The 15,636-nt window shown below is 37.2% G+C and overlaps 1 protein-coding gene across 2 annotated transcripts in view; it reads left to right on the top strand.

The window, feature by feature from the left end:
• LOC145663017 (phospholipid-transporting ATPase ABCA3-like) overlaps positions 1-15,636 on the top strand; it is a 373,059-nt gene that overhangs the window by 342,423 nt on the left and 15,000 nt on the right. For both annotated transcript variants that reach the window (XM_081729148.1, XM_081729149.1), the window contains 3 exons: positions 1,015-1,247; positions 12,075-12,222; positions 14,206-14,416. In XM_081729148.1, coding sequence (XP_081585274.1) covers positions 1,015-1,247; positions 12,075-12,222; positions 14,206-14,416 — 592 coding nt within the window. The remainder of the gene's footprint in view (positions 1-1,014; positions 1,248-12,074; positions 12,223-14,205; positions 14,417-15,636) is intronic.

Here is a 15,636-nt window from a genome sequence, read left to right as displayed (position 1 = left end):
TCAAAATTCTTATATGGATTAGATACTGTCAGACTTAATTGCATATAAATTGCTGAAATATATGAACATAAGAGGAAAATTTAACAGAAATTTTGTAATTTTAGTTAAACCATTAAACGAAATAGGAGATAGTAGTGCAAGCATTATATCACACCAGATTTGAATATATGACAGTTCAATATTAAGTAAACTGTTGGTGGCCATGAAAAACATAATCGTCTTGTATAGTAGAAAGAAGTGAATATGAAAGAGGTGAATAATGAAATCTTTGATGTAACGCTACGCATTTGCTGCTGAAGAAGATGTGTTTGAAGAATTAAGTTGACTTCTTTCAGCACATGTGTCTTCAGTTGAAAGCAGTAGGAACAAATTTTGGGAATAAAAGTATTGTAAATAACGCAGTATTGTTTATTACGATATGAGCAACGTTTGCTATAACGTGTTTACATCTATCTATGGCCATACATTTATAATCATGGAAAGACTTTTTCTTTTATTCTATGTCATTTTGACATCTCAAAATCATAATTCTCACTTGAAACAACAAAGTACTTTAGCAGAAATATGATGCTTCTTGAATTTCTGTTAGCTCATTTAGTATTTGTTACCCTATTCCAACTTCGACATACCAAAAGATATGTAATACCAGAAACACAAATATTTTTTTTCAGTTTTAAACTTTGAACTATTATTTAAATTATCTTTCACATCTCAAAAGTTATCATCTTAGTTAATTACATAAATAATTTAAGAAATTTAAGAGTTCTGTTCAGTGTAGTGTATGTTACGATGGAATAACTTTGGCGTTATCTCTTTGTTAAAGAATAAATATTTTAATAGGCTAAACGTTTGCGTCTGTACAAAACGTGCGTAGAATTCTAGCAATAGTTATGTAGCTACCACCTTCATTTCACTGTAATACAAAAGCAAATTTCCAGAGGCATATTAAACGGTAAAATAAAATAGTTCGCATAATGCAAATTCTTACACTGGGATACTTATTATATTCTGTAGGCACTGGTACGCGTGATCTATTTTTGGCCTGCGAACTAAGGAAAGAATATGCAGGTGGTTTTACCGCTGTTGACGGCGTTTCGTTTGGTGTAAACCAGAATAAGTGCATTGGGTTGTTAGGAGTAAATGGCGCTGGAAAAACAACAGTTTTCAAGATGATCACTGGAAGTGAACCACCAACATCTGGCTGTTCTTACATAGAAGAGTATAGTTTGAAACATCATAAAAAGAGCGTAAGTCTTTAGTTCTAATACAGATATTTAAGTTAAAACGCTGCAAGCGTAAGTAGGCAGAGAGTTCATTGTTATGCACAAGATCTCCTCTATATAAATGAAGAAATATTAATTATTTTCAGTAACAATTCACCATTGTTCAGCAGATGATGACACATAATTAGCATCAATAGAGGTATCATAATCTTAAAAATAATGTGATGCATGTATTCAAAAGTTAAAATATTACAGAAAACTTAGTTCCATCTTCACCTACCAAATTGCCATTATAATTTTTATGAAAAAATGATTTTTTAAATTCTCAGTTCATCGTTTCATTACAATAACTTGTAACTTGCGTCTTACTTTTCATGTACAAGGGAATTATATCAATATTTTGTAAAGAAAAAATAATACTACTAATTGTAAAAAAAAAAAAAAAAAAAAAAAAAAAAAAAGAATACCTGTGCCATACACAGTGTGTAGAATTTTTTATACCCTTCAATATCCTTATAGAACATACTTAGTATTGTACACTACCAAGACTACTAATAAAAGTAATGCCATTTTTATAATTACTACTGCCCCCACTACTACTACAAGCATTCTATAATACTACTACAGGAAATAAAAACAACAACAAAAATAACAATTACTAGTACTATAAAAACTACTGGGTTTGGGTACAAAACCTCGCGGCCAGAACCTCGCGGCGACAACCTCGCGGACCAAAACCTCGCCTGGCCAAAATCTCGCCTCCCAAAACCTCGCGGCCCAAAATCTCGCCAGGCCGAAACCTCGCCTGGCCAAAACCTCGCCGCCCAAAACCTCGCGGGACAAAATCTCGCCGGGCCAAAACCCCGCCTGGCCAAAACCTCGCCGCCCAAAACGTCGCGGGGCGAAAACCTCGCCTGGCCAAAACCTCGCCACCCAAAACCTCGCGGGCCAAAATCTCGCCGGGCCAAAACCTCGCGCCCCAAAATATCGCCATACCCAAAATCTCGCCTGACCAAAAGGTAAATGTTCCAACAGATGATAAGAATGACGGTATAAAAGACGCTGTTTCAGAAGAAGTATCACGGGTATTTGACCAAGTCCCGCGATACCATGTGAAAATTCTATTTCTGTATTAGAGAATTTCAATGTGAAGGTAGGGCGACAGGATGTTTTTAAACTGGTTATAGGGAAAGAAAGTCTGCATAAGGAAAGTAATGACAACTAACGAGGTTAGTTTCGTGAACTTTGGAACATCCAAAAACTTAAAATTTTAACAAAAATCTAATAATATTTATGAAAATATGAAACAATATATGAGTTTTTACGACGTCCCTTGATTATGTCCTATAGGTTAAAGGAGACGTAGATGACCAGGATGAAGGAAATGATCGAATAAAGAAAGTGGGAGGAAACGGGAATAACCCGAGAAAGCCCACGCACACGATGTTTTGTATATTATTATTATTATTATTATTATTATTATTATTATTATTATTATTATTATTATTATTATTTGTAACGTGGAATTGCATATTAGGAAACACATTGGGTAAATTTTAAAGAAAAGTTTCATTCGCGGCGAGGTTTTGGGCCGGCGAGATTTTGTCCCGCGAGGTTTTGGGCGGCGAGGTTTTGGCCACGCGAGGTTTTGGGAGGCGAGGTTTTGGCCACGCGAGGTTTTGGGCGGCGAGGTTTTGGCCCGGCGAGATTTTGTCCCGCGAGGTTTTGGCCACGCGAGGTTTTGGCCCGGCGAGATTTTGTCCCGCGAGGTTTTGGGCGGCGAGGTTTTGGCCACGCGAGGTTTTGGCCCGGCGAGATTTTGTCCCGCGAGGTTTTGGCCGGCGAGATTTTGGGCGGCGATGTTTCGGCCGCGAGATTTTGTCCGTATACCAAACTACTGCTACACTGGGCAATTGTTTTTAGAGGAATTGAGTTTTGAGGAGGGAAGAGATTATTAGTTTTGGGGGGAAGTGCGCCATCAGCTTTGGGGGGAATGGGCACCCCTGGTTTTAGAACGTTAAACCGATTTCATAATACTGCTTTTCGCTATTGTTTAACGTCTCTATGTAGAACATTATTGAAACCGGAGGTCGTAGTTTACATCTAGTGCTTTTCGTCTTAGTAGAGACTTGAGGATAGAAATGTATTGTTGTGACGCATGTGGATTATAGGAAGCTGCTTCTCTCCATCTATAACCGTTTTTACTCTCACAACATCAACGTTAAATTCAGAAGTGGTTGTTTTTCTGTCACTTCACCTCTACATGAGTGAGAAATGTAAATATGACTATTCTATACTGTAGGTATAAATAGCAAGAAGAAGGCAGCAGTTTCTGGCAGAAAAACATACTGCAACTATGAACGAAAGATCCACTTCGAATGACCATTACAAGTTATCATTTGCAAATTCCACAGATGTCATAATGTGTGTTTCACTTACTGTCTTTATCATGGCTCATAAGATATATGAGCTTTACTAAGGGGTCATCAGAAATACAAGTTTGGAAACAAGTATTATAATATTATTGAAATTGTACCTTTTCCCTTTAGGTTGCAGGATCTTCAAAAACGCTAAGAAACGTGTTCAGATACGTTTAGTAGTGAGTTTATAAGCCGTGCTTCATATAAGTAATTCAAGAAATCGTTATATAAATCGTGTCTAATATACAATGCAACCCGGAGTTTGGGGTAGTAGAACTTTGGAACCTGAAGTGATACACAAATAATGGTTATAACAGAATGAAGCTCTGTTCATGCGTATATTTTTAAACTAGGAAGCAAGGATTGAAGTACACTAGGAACCACACAGTGTTGCCAGATGTAACCCAATGTATAAATCTTTTTTTTTTTTTTTTGAAAAACATGTAAATTGACTCATGACTCATTATGGATATGCTGTCGTTAATCTGCAGTTTGTTTAGTTGGAGTAGCTTATAAACTATGTATCAGAAAAAAGAATTTTTTATTTCCATCGATAACTAATCGGATGAGCCCACTGTAAGGCCGAACTAGGGAAATCGTAGTTTTCATCAATTAACACTCTGAAATTGGCAACATTGCTGATGTTTCAGTGCATTGAAAGATGCGTTAAGGATCTGTCTACATTATGCAATTCCTGAAAACAATGAAAAAAAAACCTTGAAATTATCATGGTAAAATGTTTACTAACTTGCACCCTGCAACATTGCTACTGTCACAAAACGAGTTATCATCTCTACAGCGATGCTGGAAGTACCCCTGTTTTCATTCAAACACTGGTTCACACGTTTCACCATGTTGGCAGCAACTTTACAAAGAATAGTTAATGTTCTCAATAACACTGCGAATGGTCGTTTCCAGGTCATCTATAGTTCGATAATTATTCTTGTATACCCTTGGTTTAAGTAGCTCCATAGAAATGAATAGCAGTGTTGCCGGGTTCATGTAAGTAAAAGTTTTATCATTATAATTTCTAAGTTTCAGGAATTGCATAATGTAGACAGATCCTTAACGCACCTTTTGATGCACTGAAATATCAGTAATGTTGCCAATTCAGAATTTTAAGTGCTGAAAACCATGATTTCCTTAGTTCTCCCTTACAGAGGCCTCTCCCGATTAGTTATCGGTGGAAATGATTTTTTTTTCTGATCCATAGTTTCCAAGCTACTTCAACTAAGCAAACTGAAAATTAACGACAGAACATCCATACGTATGAGTTATGCGTCAACTTACATATTTTGCAAAAAAAATTCATTTACATCTCGGTTACATCTGGCAACGCTGTGGGGTTCCTAGTGTATTTCAATTGTTGCTTCCTAGTTTAAAAATATATGCATAAACATAGCGTCATTTTCGTATAACCATTATTTGAGTATCACTTCAGGTTCGAAAGTTCTACTATCCCAAACTCCGGATTACATTGCATTTTGGACATCCTGTATTATTGTGAAATAACAAATGAACTTCTATTTACTCCCTTAGGTTACATATTTCCAAAAATTCTTTATTACCGTTTCATTTCAAGATCAAAGGTTTATTCAGTCTAAATTTCACGTCCATGCTTCTAGTAATTATGATATCCTCATTTCTACTCTTGTATATAATATTATAGATTATCTGAAGCATCTCACGTTGTCTTCCATATCTATATACATGAGGCAGGTAATTCAAACATTCTAGCGCGAAGAGCAAATAACAAAGTGTCGTGATGAAACCGTTCTCCAAGTGATAACATATGCGCTTCGGTTTTGAGGAAAGAAGTCCAGATGTGATGTAAAAAAACGTGATCTTAGTAAAATGTTGCATCCCGTGAGTTCAAAACTTTACATCATTTCACTAACGATGCCCTTATGAGTATCTGCTTTTATTATTCCAAGAAAATCTGAATATATCGATTTAAATGTCAAACAAACTAATTTCTTAATTTCGGAAAAGGCTAGTTTAATCTGTAAACCAGCAAATATCTCTTCTTTAGTTTTACAATCACTTAAATTTGAAAATTTCTATTTAAGGATAGTAAAAGTTATACATGATGTGTTTCGTAATTTTATTTTAATAAAAATCTGTGGATCATTTTGCAACCAAAGCAATTATGGCTAAAAGACATCTAGAAAATTCACAATTGGATTACGAGAACTGTTCTTGGTATCTGGAATTAAATATTATTTTCGAGGATAGTAACTACTGACTTAATTGTTTGCTTTGTCACGGCTTATGTACATATAAGTAATTAAAGCCATACTTGCTGCATACATTGTTGCTTGCTAGTGGTCTACTATGCCACGCTTAATTGCATGCATGGGGATCATGCCCGCGACCGTTCGGTCTCTTTGATGGACGGGTTCCGTAAGAATGTAATGCACCCCGCCCGTGGTTGCTCGTGCTTGGACTTATGCCCTCGTGCACAAGTGCACCGTCAAGATTTGTCCCTTAACCTTGACATCTAAGTGTGTAACCCCCATTCACTGAGGGAGTGGGATACGCCCACTGCGCGGCCAGACCGAAGTCCTGAGTGTCTACCAGTTGACCTACTGGTGGAGGCGGTCCTGCTAGCGAGTCAGGCCCTACCATACTCTGCAGGCATGGTGCCCGAGCGTTATAAGGCGAGCTCACCTCCCGCACATGTTCACCGTTACCCAGGTCCCTGGGATTAGTTCCCATGTGCTACCGAATCCCACGGTATGACCACAACCCGCCAGTGTCCAACCCAATCCGGGAATCCCAGGCAATACCCGAGGGGGCTCGTGTCCCGGCCCTGCCTACCTCTATCGTTCAACTGGCAACCGACGTGTGTAGAGGTACCACACACACGTCGAGATGCTGTGCATCTCATCCCGGATCCAATGGTACGTGTAAGTCACCATTTGAGTTTGGAACCGGCCCATATCCTGCAGGGTTACCTCCCTTACGCGGAATTAGTACCGTTGCCCAGATATCTGGAATTGGACCTTTCCCGTTTCCGTTTGGTCCTCCTGCAGGCAGGAATCCGACTCTCCCCTCCCGGTAGGATCGTCCAAGCAATACGGGACTACCTCTCTTTTACGTGTTGAGGTACCACGTACACGCTGAGATACTCGGTATCTCTTCCCGGACCCAACAGCACGTGTAGGTCGCCATTTGGGAGAAGGGCCTTGGCCCCTGCTCTCCCCCGGTAGGGTCGCCCAAAGGACTACCTCACTTTTTTACCGTGTTGAGGTACCACGTACGCTACCAGACCCAATGGGACGCGTTAGTTTCCCATTTGGGAGTCAGCTGGAGACCCATAGGAATCCCTCATCCCCTGGCAGGGTTAAACTTGCTGTATACAGTCAGTATACAAAAACTCTTTACACTTGTGCGGCAAAAAACTTTATATATAAAATCCGAGTCATTATTTTACTTGCCACTCCCGCCATAAAAATGTGAATGGAGCGTAGTGCTCACGTACGGCACGACGGAATCTCAGGCGACATTTACTCACCCAGCCAAAAGTCAATAACCCCGTGGGCTTTTACAGCGAGGTGGAAAGAACTTTGCTCCGGCCGGCCAGTGTTTATTTGCCTTTTAAAAGTTTGAGGTCGCACAGCTTCACTTGCACTGCACACAATGGGCCATAAGTAGCTGAAAATTAAAGAGAAATGCCTTGCCATGGCTTTGATGAAATATAAGAAAGTCGGTGATTGCTGCAGCCAGCGTGTCAAAAGAGACAATGTATCAATTTAAGATGACGATATCTCAGAGGAAGTCAGGCTGTGGTGCAAATAAAAGAGTCATGAAGGCCAATAAGCTTCCGAAGCTTGAAGTGGTGTCAAATCCTTCGTTGAGCTCAGAAACAAACACCCTGAGTTCCTCCACAACGTCGTTATTAGACAATTCGTCATCGCCTGCAAAAGAACATGATTCTGTCGAGTTGCCGTACCACAAAAAGGCCTATGCTCACAGTATAATTATGAAGGTAAGGTTTGCCTTCTGTAAGAAATATAAAAATTTGACATCTAACCAGTGGAAGAATGTCATGTTTAGTGATGAGAACACTTCCAGGTTGGTCAGGAGAGGCTCGAAGATTATCAATGTAACGCATCACGTTATGACCCAAAATATGAGCTACGACTGTTAAACGCCCTGACAGTGTGATGGTATGGGGCACATTCCGTAGAAGCAAGGCCAGGGAAGGTTTGTACTTCATTCTTAAGAATGAGACTGTAAAAGCAAGCAATTACGTTAATTTTTTTGGAACAACATTTGCTTAATTGTTTATAATTCATCAATGTGATTAATTTATCAAAAGCCGTGACCGAATTTTTCAATGACCATGACATTAAGGTTTTAGAGTGTCAAGTAATTTTCCTGACCTAAACTCTTTAGAAAATGACGGATTTGATGAAAAACATAATGTAAGAGACACAATCAAGCAACATCAATGATCTAAAGAAGGAGCTCAAAATACTATGGATAACCATGGACTCCACCTACTTCGCCAGCTTTGCTGAATCAATGCCAAAACGGCTGGAAATGGTAACAAAATAATGGCGACATGCCAAAATACGAATTGTAACGAAGAACTTACAGTGACAGATATATTCAATAAAGATTGAAGTGATGAAAATGAAGTTAATAATAATATAATACGGATTTGTAATTATGAGTGGCAAATATATAATAGTGCACAGAGAGTACCTGGTCGCGGACCTTATGATCAATACTTATATCAAATGAAATAGAATCAAACACCAAGTTGAAAATGCTAGGAAACTGAAACTTCCCCCGCACCACATTACGTGGTGCTCGTTATTAGGAGAATCTTGACTTTAAGAGTTCAATTACGTGAGAAAACTTTAGGAATAATTTTAGGAGATGAAGAGGATTGTGAGAAACTAAAGAAATTCACTAATAAATATTCTGAATTAAGACGACAAACTTTTAGAAGGAGAAATTAAGTGTTGAATGGAAAAGTATAAATGGAAGAAGGAACGCTTAGTCCTCGCGCCGGAGAAAGGACTCCAAGAATGAGATGCACCGGAACACCGTTCCGCTCGCCGAGAACAGGAATGAATGGTTGCAACAAAGGCTATGGGACTGGACTGGAATTCCGGTGCAATAAATAGTTATAGTAATGCATCGTAAAACAAAAAAGAAACAGTAGAATATGTAAGAGAAAATATTAGTAGTAACAACCATAATTATATGGTACAAAAGAAACTCTGCGCCATGATAGAAGTGAATCCACGAATTAGCAGGGGTCCTTGGCAGAAGGATTTTTCCAGTATTGGGTGCATGATAGAATGGGACATAACGGACCGGTGTCCACACTAAGTGTTGTTAGCTTTCCCCGGACTCAAACGATCATGACCGATATACGGCAAGGAACAAACCATAGTAAGATTACAGGAAATTACTGCTGCATGGAATAAGCACAGTGTTAGTGATTTAAATTATATAGATAAAACTGAGTGGATGAAATAAAATATGGAATAGAAATAATATACGGAAGAGTGCTGGCGAAAAAGTGACTGTGTTAGTAAATAAGTGTTAGGGTTAGTGACTACAGGTGAATAATCAAGTCAATAAAGTGATTAAGTGAATGAGGTGAAACAACAAATAGAAAAACCAACAGGAGAGAGAAACGGAAAGAAACCTAATAGTCATGCAGAGTCGAAACCGAAGGAAGAAGAAAAGAAAAAGATAACCATAGATAAAGCCACATAAACACACATAAAATAACAAAATACAAAACACTCATAGTACAGCATAGTACATAGTAACACCTTGAAACTAGAGTCAAGGCATCGTTAAGTTTTAGTTGTTATGTTTTTCGTTTGTTTGTTTGTTTGTTTTCTATCAATCCTTGTATCTGGTTGTCCGCGATCTTCCCTTCCCTTTCTTTTTCACCTCCTTTTATCTTTTACTTAAAAAATAAAGGATACGAAATTTTAAAAATGGAGAAACCTTCGCAATAATGATTCCTCGATGGCTTTCACAACTCAAGGCACCGTCTGAGAGTTACGCGGCTGAGTAAATGAAAAAAGTGAATAAACCGCTGACGGATAACGGACTTTTCTTAGTGTACTTTAAAGTAGAGTATAACATACCTTTAGGTATATCAAGCCAGTTTCGTGGATTTCAATGTAGCGCAAACAATAAAATGAAATCCTAACTTTTACATCTGATAGTTAATCCCTTCAGGCTAAACGAGACGAAATACTAATGAAGGTGTACCACAAAGAAATAACCGTTTGAATGAAAGTATGCAAGAAAACGCGGTAATTCCGACAAAACCCGGGATATATAGAAATAATATAAACCATAAATTTCGTCATGACATTCATGACTATAACCAATACAAATAACCGATGTTCAATCATGAAAATTATCTTTAACTTCTGATATTAGATTCATGAGACAGTTTTTCAAATATCTTGCGATATTTCTCTATGTTGTGGTAAATATCATAAATCCGGAAAAAAATGAAATGAAATCTTTAAGTTTTACGTCCCACGGTTATGCTGGTTAGGCTAAAGGAGACGGTGATGATGAGAGATGAGTGAAATGGTGGAATGAAGAAAGTGGGAGGAAACGGGAGAACCCCGAAAAAACCCACGAGCACGGTGTTTGTCCACCACAAAGTTCACTTGGCGGAGGCTGGGATCGAACCAGGGACCCCAAGCACCAGAGGTGAACGCTCTACCACTGAGCCACCGCGCCCCCCTATCATAAATCTGAGAAGACAGAATTATTTTTCCGGAAATAACAATGTTGACTTACCGCAAGGTAATATTATTTAGGGCTGAGAGATAGTGCAATACTTACAATTGAAATATGTGGATTCAAGTCCAGGAGTGAGAACACAGATTGGTTTTCCGATTTCAATCTGGAAGAGTAAATGTTCCTATGATTATTTTATCTTATAATTATGGATAGAGAAATTGGGATGGCCAGTTTTGTTATAAACTCATTTTGATTGTAAGAAGTTACCAAAAGTTCGAAGAAAATCAAAATTTCTCTGTAAGAAATAATTGTTGCACATATGAAACTTTTAGGACGTGCCAAGTGTTACATTTGAATTTTATTCAAATAAATATCATAAGAGGTGACTTCCTCAAATATACCTTTAAAATATCATCAATAAATCTATTCTTTCTGTGGACCTGTTAACAACATCTTTAAAGTTCTAATTATTAATGCCCAACAATCTCTTCACTAAATTACTTAGAAACAAGGGCGTACTCGAGATTTTTTTAGTTTAAATTCCTCTTTATCGCGACATTGTGTAAAAATAAGCACATGTTATGATTGTATACATGTATTTTTAAACAAAGTCTTTTGTCGTAACCATAACAATAGCCAATAAGGAACCATCATTTTCACCAGCCAATCAGAAGCCAACATTTCCCTCAGCCAATCGCATGCCTCCATTCATACCGCTGCGCCTCCCCTAAATAATCACCATATTTGCGGTCTTTTCACCTCAATCCCTGAAGATGAATGCAATGTCTGCATTCGAAACAGTCGGATGCCAATAATTTCACCTGGCTGATAGCCCGAGAAGACTTAGCAAAAATCACATCGCCAGGAACAAATTCAATTCTTTCTTCAATATACATGTACAAAAATCACAGTTGTAATAAAAGGAAAAGAAATTGAGTGTTCAACCCTCTTTCAAGAAAATTCTGCTTACTTCACAAATTAAAACTGCTTGATGTCATATCTATAAATATACCAAGTCTATAGTGTGGCCTTTGGTGGAGCTGAAAATGAAATGAAATGAATCTCTTAGTCTTACCTCTCACAGTTTTGTCCTTTAGAATTAAAGAGACTGATGCTTAATTAAGTCGAGTGAAAATGAAAAGAAAACTGGCGGAATTAGAATCTATTGCTGTCATAATCTGTAAGATACATTTGTAATAGATACATATGTCTTTTAAAGAATTTCAGGACATTGTCGATCTGCAGTAATTTCTCAGTTCACACAGACTACAGGAACAGCACAATAAGAGAAAATAAGTCACTAATAATTACACCAATTCTATTTCGAAAATTTAAGATGAGTAATCTAGGACTCACTGTTTCTATGTCTATAAAAATACAAGATCAAAACTCTAAACTAAATTTAACGAAAATATCACAAAACATATCACATTAGAGACAGTACAAAGTCAATCACCATTTAATATATTATTGATATGGAAGCTATACAGAAAACCATAGATGGGGGTATAACACGACGTTACTTATGTACCGTACTACGGATTTACAAGAAAAATCCCCCATTACTTCTGAAACATTAGAAATATACATATATTTGTTAAACAACATATGTATTGATAGTATTGAAATGAAAGATGTGTAGTGAGATAAATTATTAACCGTAGTATTTCTTCTCTGTCTTATTTTCTAGTATCTTCGCAGGATAGGATATGTGCCCCAGGAAAACCCTTTGGCTGAAGGTATGAGTGGTCAAAATATGTTGAAATTGATTGCTGGACTACGAGGAATTAAAAATGCAGAAAGAAACGAACTTATCCAAAAGTGGATTAAAATCATGCGTATGTATAAATATGTATCTGTATATAAGATTCAAATTCAAGAAACTTGCAGTGGAAAAAACAAATAAGATCAACAAAATACATTTCCAATTATTACTTTGACTACAAAGACAAATAACCCTATAATAACGTACATTAACTAGAATAACGCTATAATAATGTCACTAACAGTCTATTTGAATATCTTCACGAATACAAGATTCTCAATAACTGACTGCGATGTGCTCAAGATCATGATAATCTTTGTGCCTTAAAATGTTACTCCGACGTCGATTCTAACTTGAACCAATTTCTACTCTAACGTCGATTCTCGTTACCCGACTTCAACTAACTGTCACAAACTTAAGTATTTGTACAACAAAGATGCTTGCATTACAGCACGTTGCTCCCAAAATTCGGGTCAAGCTCATACACTTCAGTATGAGATTTCTCTGTAGAAATCTTAGTTAAATAATTCCTCTTAAAATTGAGCGTCATGTCAGCACTATGCACTCTGTTATGTCAGCAATCTAAGTACTGCTATACACCACTCAGAGTTTTGCTTTCCATATACATCCGCACTCTTCCAGCAGATCACCACCATGCCACCTTCTTCCGTCACCAACTCATCCGTCAACATCTTCCACATCTTTTTCCATCATAGCACTTGTCTCACTACAACACTAATCTGGGCTTACCCCATGTTTCTCATCAGTCCTGAGACGCCCCAGGACAGAAGATTAATCTGCATTTGTTTGTACTAACATCTATATGTTGTGTTGTGGCGTTACGAGCACCTCACTCATCATCATTTTTCCATTTTCTACGTTATTTATTAGTTTCAGTTTTTTTCCGCACCTTTTTGTTATCTTTTGTATGTGCACCTTTCCTTACTAGTTTGTTATTATTCATACATTATTAATAATATTGTTGTTTAATATCTTTATTTTTTCATTTTATTTAGTGTATAATAACAATAATTGTTTCACAGCTCTTTGACCAGCTATGAGTTTAATAAAGAATAATTGATGCTCCCACACCCCTGGCCAAGAGAGAGGGCGAAACCCTCTAGTGGCCGTTTCTTTATACCCATTCATTCCAAGTTCTTCAGCAATCAACCAATGTTATACTTAAATTGATGCCCAGCACCTTCCAACTCAATAAATAAAGTACTGTCACTACCCACCACTTTAAAAAAAATTATTGGTTGAAGCAAAAAACAAAACAAAGTTTGACTCGAACGGGAATCGAACCCGGGATACTTTGCACGTACGTTACAGATGCTACTGATTCTACCATGTCTTCCCCTGATAAATTTGCGCGTCGTATGATATATGTAGCGAGTAGAAAAATTTTTGAAGACGGTTTCTCTCCGTTATTTTTGCCCATGATGCTCTCCCAGTTTGTAATATTAACTCTTTAAATGTGCGTTACCACCTCACAAAAAATGGCCCAGAAGTTCACTTACCAAAGTCTGCCTTCTCCTTGTTATATTGAACGCAACACAACTTTCGTCTCTATTTATTATTGGATCAAAAGATGCACTTTTCATCTGGAGAACTACTTCAATCTACTATTTCAACTACTATTTCAATCAAAACTTTTCATCTGGAGAACTACCTGCAATGTATCGAAACTCAAACTATCACTTAACTCAGTATGATTTTCTTATTCTGTAGAAAATACGAAAACTCCATTTAGGGGCTGTTCAAAAATTTTGAGGCTCCTGATCCAAGATTCAATATTTTTAACTCAAAAAATTTTCTTGTATTAGGAAGATTTCTGAAAATAACAGTTGCTAGCTGCAGAAATGTGTGTCAACGTATAAAAGAAATTAAGTAGATGTTATTAATTTTACTTAATGTTGTTTAGATTAGCAATGTTAAAATCAGAGCATCTGTCATGATTTTATCCATTTTAATGTATCATTATGATGGTCTCTACAGTACAAGCTTGCCAGCAGATACAGTGCAATTAAACTATTTGTAATTTTTCTGCACACAGAGCTGGAGAGAATAGCAAAAAATAATTGTAATCACTATAGTGGTGGCAACAAGAGAAAACTTGTTACAGCGATGGCAATGATGGGTAATCCGGCTTTAGTTTTGTTAGACGAGCCAACGACTGGAGTGGATCCTGTTTCGAGAAGAAAATTATGGAAAGCTTTCGAAAATGGAAAGAAAGTGGGTCAAGCAATTATTCTTACTTCTCATAGGTATTGTTTCTTACTTGAGCTAATATAAGAATTACATAGAACAAATCAATGATACGTTACTTCCTATTTTAGACACATGATTACTACCTAGGCCAGGCCTGTCCATGAATTGGCTCCCGGAGCCAAAGCGTGAGCGAGCACGAGCGATGATAAGAACAGGTGAGCACAGGTGCTCCTAGCTTCGCTTCTTCCACTGCATCAAATAAATGTTGCCAACCACACATGATGGCAAAAAACCTATGGCCAAGCCTGGCCAGAAATTCGCACGATGATAAGCATTGAGCAGACGCAAGCGTGAAATGTACAGGTGTGTTCTCCCCCTCCCCATTTTGAAAGCAGTGACGCGAATACACTGCAGGAAATAAAATTGGTACGTTTTTTGGTCGAGGAAGACGCATGATAGAGGTTACAGTTAGCGTTGAAGTAACTAACAAATGAACAAGAAAGAAAAAAAGAAAGAATCTAATATTAAACATGTCAGTTTACAGACGTAAAAACGACTGCAAAAATCGGAAACGAATTGTTTCAGGCCTTTTTTTTAGCTTGCTTACACAATTCGTGACGTATTACATTAGCACTCGGTCTGTAACTTGTCACTCGCTTCACGTTTGCTAAGTTGTAAAGGCCTTTCGTTGCTAGATTGATAGGAGAACGACGGGAGGTTGAAAATAATAATAATAATAATAATAATAATAATAATAATAATAATAATAATAATAATAATAATAATAATAATAATAATAATAATAATAAATAATGCGTATTATTATTATTATTATTATTATTATTATTATTATTATTATTATTATTATTATTATTATTATTATTATTATTATTCGGACCAAAGAGGGATGAAAATGGGGATTGGAGGAAATTCATAACTAGGAATTGCATAGTTTATACCGCTCACCTAACATTATTAGGGTTATTAAGTGTAGAAGGCTCAGGTGGGCAGGCCATGTAGCCAGAATGGAAGAAATTAGAAACGCTTTCATAATTTTAACTGAAAACCCAATTGGAAGAAGACCACTAGGAAGACCTAGGCGTAGATGGGAAGACAATATTAAGATGGATCTTGCAGAAATAAGAGTACAGAGTAGAAACTGGATCCAGTTGGCTAAGGACATAAGTTAGTGGAAATATTTTGTAAACGCGGCATTGAACCTTCGGGTTCCATAGACCATAGAGTTAGTTAGTTAGTTAGTTAGTTAGTTAGTTAG

The sequence above is a fragment of the Thermobia domestica genome, chromosome 10 (assembly GCF_964235325.1).
Source record: "Thermobia domestica chromosome 10, izTheDome1.hap1.1, whole genome shotgun sequence".
Classification (NCBI taxonomy): domain Eukaryota; kingdom Metazoa; phylum Arthropoda; class Insecta; order Zygentoma; family Lepismatidae; genus Thermobia; species Thermobia domestica.
This window is presented reverse-complemented; position numbering and strand designations above follow the sequence as displayed.